General features: G+C 37.1%; 1 protein-coding gene across 1 annotated transcript; it reads right to left on the bottom strand.

The window, feature by feature from the left end:
- Positions 1 to 4,146: 4,146 nt before the first annotated feature.
- On the bottom strand, positions 4,147 to 5,844 carry LOC122065908 (transmembrane 9 superfamily member 7-like). The gene is made up of 2 exons (XM_042629729.1): positions 5,771 to 5,844; positions 4,147 to 5,665 (listed from the first exon to the last, which is right to left on the bottom strand). The coding sequence occupies exons 1-2, from the start codon at positions 5,842 to 5,844 to the stop codon at positions 4,180 to 4,182; spliced, it is 1,560 nt and encodes a 519-aa protein (XP_042485663.1). The 3' UTR covers positions 4,147 to 4,179.
- Positions 5,845 to 6,920: the final 1,076 nt, after the last annotated feature.

Below are 6,920 nucleotides of genomic sequence, written 5' to 3'. Positions count from 1 at the left end.
AAAAAAAAAAAAAAAAAAAAAAAAAAAAAAAAAAAAAAAACCAGACCTCTGCTTGTTACTATTCTTTATCTCCCAATCCAGCTGTTAAATTTCCATCAGGTTTTGCAGGACAGTTTAATACTTCGAACAAAGCACTTGACCAAATTTCTGGTCTCATTTGAATATTTGACTTGCTATAAACAATTTTCTCTCGAACCTCCTTTTAGAACCATTCACTATGACTTTGATTTCTAAGGGATTTCTGAATTCCTAACCTAGGCAATTTAGGACCCTATCATAGGACTAAACTTAGCCATAAACTATAATTTGCTACAAAATAAAAGATTCAGGAAAATCTGAGCTATTTTGGGTTTTGCAAAGAATTCAATCTGTCAAAGGGGAGGGGGAACCACTTAAATCCTACATAGTGGCAGACCAATTCTCCTTCATCAACTCTCTATATAACCCGTCAAATTGACCCTCTTTGGGAGCAAGTTAAATTGAGTTTCCGAATTTTGAGTTGTTTTACCAATTTGATACTTCAAATTTATAGATTAAAATAACGATACATAAATGAATAGAGGACAGGAAAAGTCTAGCAAGTCCAGACTGTCAAATCAGTTTTTCATGTGAAACTTACATCAAACGAAATCCAAGTTTCAAGAAATATAACTAATATGATTAATCCGAGTCCATTCCTCAAATCTCAACCTTAAACATTGTGACCGTATGTGACAGGGACCAAAACACATCAAACGTTAAACTCGAATTGCAAATCGCAACAAGGCACTTGAAAAAAAAAAAAATCAATAGGTAAAGAATAAAGTAAGACCTATATGCTTCTTGAACTGTAAGTGGCCTTTTATGAGCTGAAAGTATTCCTTAGAGGTTCTTTCCGATGTGAAGTTGCTGAAATTGAGAGCTAAGATCCTTACAGTTTTTTGGGTTGCTCAAGGAATTGAGCTTGAGAGAGGGATCTTTTGAACTTAAAATCCTTCAACGTCAGAAGCTCAAAAGGGCATACTTCTTTTTAGTATAGTAAGATCTGCCTCTCCTCCAGTGATAGTCTAAGCCAGCCTCCACGAGGCAACGAATTTAGTGGAAGAAGCGTCATGCTAGTGAATCGAGAGCAGAAGAGGGGAGAGGGGGAATCTATCGCTATTGTAGTTTATCTTTTGTCTTCTCTCTAGTATATATAGGCAATGGCTCATCTGTGAATGAATCTCCTACAAAGAAGAGAGAGATATTTGGCATTTACACCATGCATAAGAGATCCGTTTAGCTTCTGTCCTTTCGTTTTTGAATATTTTTTTCTCAAGTTGAGAGAGAGAGAGAGAGATATTTGGGTTTTACACCGCATACAAGAGAAACAGAGGATATGGAGAAAATTCAATTCTAGATAAAATGCTGAATAAAAATGTCAAAAATAGATGTCAATCAAATGCTAATCAAATATTGAATCAATAGATCATTTAATTACACAAAATGCAGGCTATGCAGCCCAGTAGAGGGGGCCATTTGGCTTTTACACCACACATAAGAGAGTCGTTCGGCTTCTATCCATTCATTTTTGAAATTTTTTTCTCTATAGAAAAACCCAAATTAATTCTATAATCTCTTAATCTTCTGTACTCTGTTTTTTCTTAAGGCTTTTTCTAAACTATATGCCTGGAAGTACGAGATAGTACCAATTTTTCTTTTATAGAAAGGTTTTCTTTCCTAACATTAATATAAAATAGCAAAATAGGGGCTAGCTAGCACAAACAAGCATCTTCCATTCCACCTGAAGTTCTGCAAACTATGGTGGGAAATCCATTCCCCCCCCCCCCCCCAACCAATTACCATGACTCAGAATGATTTTAACATTCACAATCTCCATACCAGAACTTTGTATATAAAGGCCTTTGTAGACCACTATCAAACCAAGAGGGTGGCCTACACAAATTATGCCCAATTTACATTGAAACAAATAGATGGCTTAGGAATATTAACTCACTAAATGTTTTTGAATGGTATTCTCTAAGGGTGTTAATTGGTTCAGTTCTGATATAGATAGTTCGATTCAGTTTGGTGCAAGATTTTTTAGGTAAAACCAAAACCGAATTACTTAATAAACGGTTTCATATATTAAACTGAAACCATTTATAAACGGTTGCAGTTTAAACGGTTTTCTTATGTTTTCTAATGTTTTATCCAAACAATTTCTTTACCTTGTAAAATTTTAGTGAAATTGAAGTCAATTGTAACATTCAATTTATTTTTTTATTATTATAAGTTTTTTTTTAATAGTTATTTAATGTAAACTTATTATATTTTTTTATTGAAATATATGTAAACTAAATATTGACTGACTTAAACTTACTACTTATATGTTAATCGGTTTAACAGTTTATTAAATGGTTTACCAACGGTTGAAACTTTAAATCCAAAACCGAATCACGGTTTCAATTTTAAAACAAAAATTGAACCATTTAAGAAACAATTTCAAGGTTTCGGTACTAACTGTTCGATTCTATTTCGGTAAATAGTTTTGGTTTCAAATTCAAATCATTAGTATTTCCCCATGGCTTTTTGTAAAACAAAAAAATTAATAATAAAATTTTTAAAGCAAGAAATTATAGTACTTTTTCTTTTGCTAACGAGGATCCCCTTGAACCTGCCCGGTTTATGGTTCAGGCCCAAGGGTAAACCCCGATTACACGCAATCACACCTAACCCATATAACAGATTAGTCGCGAGGAGACTTGAATTGAAGACACCTGTTAAAACACACGACGCCTTTGGACCAATGGAGCTACACCTGTATGTACAACAAATTATAGTACTTTCTTGTGCATTTTATTTTATTTTATTTTTGGAAGTGTTCTCTATCTAAGAGTGGCTCCTATGCATAAGACCTAATTAGGCAATTAGTTCCCTGTTATGAACAGACAAATCTTCAAGAAGAAGAGGGAGGGAAACAGAGAAAGAAAGGACGAAGAAAGACAGAGAAAAAGAAAGTGTTTATTAAAATTCCATACTCTCCTCTCTGTTCAGGATTTCTATTTATCACATTAACTAACTACTAACAAACTACTAATCAGTTCTAACCACTTAACACGTCAACTAACAACTTGCTAATGGACAGCATCATCTGAGAATTATATCATCTTGTAATCCCTGGTCCAACTTGGCTTCTTCCTATTTCGGTTACTCCTCACCCTGCCTTGCTGTCCCTGCTGATCTGGAGCAATAGCTTGATCCTTGGGTTGTTTCTGTCCCAGCTCTTGTTCCAAATGCTCCTCTGTCCACAACTCTCTACTAACAGTACCAATAACCTGCTCTTTATCCAATATAGATCCATTCATGACATTCCAATCCACATAAAAAATGACCTTGTCCTCAAGGTTGAGCTCAGAAAAGCGTTCCACAAAAGATTTAAAGTTTTCCCATGTAGCATCCTCCACAGCCATGCCGTCCCATTGAACCAGAATCTATTGCACAAGTTCATTCTGTAGAATAACTTCCCTGGTGGCAAGGATAGCTAAAGGGGTGTGGAAAGGTAGCTGATGATGACTCAAAACAGGTAACACCCCAACAGTATCACATTGAGGATCTCCCCAAAATGGTTTAAGCAAAGAGACATAAAAAACAAGGTGTATTCTGCTCCTTGGTGGTAACTGGAGATGGTATGCGACCTTGCCTACCCGTTTGAGTATCTGAAATGGCCCATAGTATCTCTTGCTGAGTTTCTAATTGGATCTGAAAGTCATGGTCTACTGTCTATAGGGTTGTAACTTGAGCAAGACCCAATCACCCTCATTGAAATTTAAGTCTCTCCTATGGCCATTGGCATTATGCTTCATTGTCACTTGAGCATTCAAGAGGTTGGTCCGAAGGCGGTGAAGTAATTCAGTTCTGTTACTGAGCACATTTTCAACAACCTCCACCTGTGTTGTTCCCCCAATATAATCCGGCAGAGCAGGAGGTAGCCGCCCATACAAAGCTTGAAAAGGAAACATTGCAATGGTTGTATAGTGGGATGTATCGTACGACAACTGATACGATCGTCTCCGTGAACGGCGGGATAACGGATCACAAGCTACTTCGAGGGTAGCTACCTCCTAGAAGAACAGAGGAGAGAAAGGATTTTTGTATATTCATTATCCTTTACATCATATGTCTTACTGTATATATAATATCCTAACAATGGTCTACCCTTCAACAGAAAAATGGAATATTCCCTAAGATGCTCTTCATGAGGTTTGCATGTTTCTCCTTGCCAAGTGGGGTGCTGTCGTGGCAAAAGTGTTTACTCATCAACTCCTCCATGTCATGCTGAGTTGTAACATTGCCATCTTCTTCCAAAAGAACCTTGTCCTCAAGGTTCAAGTGGGGCGACGATGAAGAACGTAATGTCTTCCCATTAAGCCTCTTCCAAGGTAAACCACCCCAGTGGACTAGAACATGTCTTACCTCGCAATCCCGTTGCTTGAGGCAACTTTTTGCCATGGCCGATAAGTCTAGTTTACACGCGACCTTGCCCACATTGTCTGAGGCTTGCAAGGGACTGAAGATGTAGAACTGGTTCAACCATATTGATGTCAAGATGAAACAGAGTTCAACAAACACAGCTCCAAAGGGAAGTATGCCTCCAATAAGAATAGAAAAGGCTGGTTTCATGTACCAGGCCTTCTTTGTTATCTCTATTGGGATCTTATTTATCTCCGTTGGGTCCTTAATAGCTGGGCTTTTGAAACCCAAATAGTTACCCACAAAAACCAGTGGTACTGATATACCCAACCATAAGAATGCAAGAGCAAACATGGTACCAAAGGGCAATGCACCAAAAAACTGCTCTCCCCATATGAGTGCATTCAACGCAAACAAGATTGCAGAGATAATACCAGGAAAAATGAATTTAGCTTTCAAAGTATTTCTCTTCCATTTTGCTCCCTTGAACATCTTGTACCAATGAGCTGAATAACCTGCAATTAAACCCATGAAAACCCACAAGAGAACCATGATAGTCTTAAGCCGCCTTCGGTTTAAAGGTGATAGGAAACCCAGTAATGCAAAACTTATTGGAACAAGTGTGATTCCAAAAATCTGGACCCATGTTCCAACATAGAAACAAAGTAAACCAGAATTGACAGGGGGCCTGAAAACATTTCCATGGACAAGCTCCCACCCTGCCGTTTCCTCTTGGGCTTCATCCTTGGTCTCCAACTGATTATAGTTGGCGATATCTCTACAAAGAGTTCTTATATCATAAAAGAACAGGAAAATCATCAGAAAATTGATAATGGAGAACCAATGGATTTGATCATCATTCATAAGGAGATAGGTGTCCCAATGAGTTGCCCACTTGAATTCACTAAGCTTGAAAGAAACATCATGTGTAAATACCATCTTCTTACCTTTAATTGTATTTTTGGTGTCTCTTACCAAATGAGTGATGCTGATTGGAGCAACCTCAAAGCCAACCATGCAAGCAGAAGCAGTCTCAAGGTTCTTGTGATACATGACTCTGAAGCCTGAGTGATTATTGATAAAATATTTCTCAGCTTTTCTCCCAACATAGGATCCCTTGAATCCAGCACAAAAACCATTTTCATGAGTTGTTAGCTGGTTTACATCCCTTCTTTGACGAGGCACTTGAAGATCATTTCTTAAAATTTCTGGGAGGTTTCTCTCAATCCCTTTGCTGTTGCAATCACTATTGCCAACCAAAACTTTGATATTGGAGCGGGTTCAATAACAAGACCAAGGCATTGGCCGGCCCGGCCTTGGACAAAGTCGACGCTGCCACCATTGATCTGAACTTGCATCGGAGTTCCAACGATAGTCTGCGCAATACTTCATCACGGGAATGGGCAAAACCATTCTTTTGTCCTCATATATGCATTATAGTTGCTTTTTTGACTTCTTATGAGTATTTATAGTATTTCCGGACACCTCTACATGTGCAAACCTTGCTAAAGATGAATTCCCACCTAATTTGCATTGTGGAATTTTTTATTATTTTATTTTTGCAATTAATGCCAAATTCGTCATATCTCACTCAAAATCTAGCAGTTTTGTTGTGAATGAGGTTTTGTTCCTATTTGGACTAGAGAGGCTTTACGAGACGAAATAATGGTTTTGCCCACATTTGAGGGATAATTGGCTTTAGACTTTGAAGGATATAAATAGATTTTTGTAAGTGTTTTCTCTCCAGTGCTCTTAAGAAACTATTCTTTGGAATTGGAGATTTCTTCTAAATTGGGCATATTCTCTATTAAAGTTTTTCGACTCTTATTTTTTACTTTTATATATATATATATATATATATATATTCGTTGATATACCATCATCACTTCGACAGGAATGGTAATGACATGCTTTTTATAGCGAGTTGTTCTTGGCCATGCCAAGGGTTTTCTTTCTTTATTTGACACGTCAATTCCTAGCTTGTGTTGTCATTTTAGTTTCTTAGGTTTTCTCTAACATTCTCATGTATTGAATTAGATCGTGTTTGGTTTTACCAAATGCCTGCATGTGTTCATATGCTAGCCATCCCTAGGTGTAGTTTTGATATTTGCGTGCTGTTATCACCATGTCTAACATGTGGTGTAGGTACTGTTTTAGTGCATTACTTGTTTATGGCTTAGCTTGCATCATTCTTATGCTTAGCGTTGCATCTAGTTGTTAATTCCATTATTGTTTCATGTTTATTTGTATGTTTTATTATGGCAACGCTTTTTGTTCATTGTAGATGCTCATATAGTTTAGGTTTCTTATGCTCATCATGCATATATAGGCTTTTCATATAGCGCTATAACCCTCTCTTTGCAGCGCATTTGAGGTAGAGTACATAAATTTATATTTCGTTTTACATTCATGTTTATGTTATGATGTCAATTGCTTAAGAATATTTGCTTTAAGCAGGGTAGAATGGAGTTCCCAACACCTTCCTGGAT

This window comes from Macadamia integrifolia, unplaced genomic scaffold (assembly GCF_013358625.1).
Source record: "Macadamia integrifolia cultivar HAES 741 unplaced genomic scaffold, SCU_Mint_v3 scaffold2151, whole genome shotgun sequence".
Lineage (NCBI taxonomy): Eukaryota > Viridiplantae > Streptophyta > Magnoliopsida > Proteales > Proteaceae > Macadamia > Macadamia integrifolia.
The sequence above is the reverse complement of the archived record's forward strand: the minus strand, read 5'-3'. Positions and strand labels throughout refer to the sequence as shown.

Coding starts and splice junctions, on each gene's coding strand:
- LOC122065908 (XM_042629729.1), bottom strand. CDS start 5,844: ATGGTTTTGCCCATTCCCGTGATGAAGTATTGCGCAGACTATCGTTGG. Junction 5,666..5,770: donor GATGCAAGTTCAGATCAATG/GTGGCAGCGTCG, acceptor TGATTGCAACAG/CAAAGGGATTGAGAGAAACC.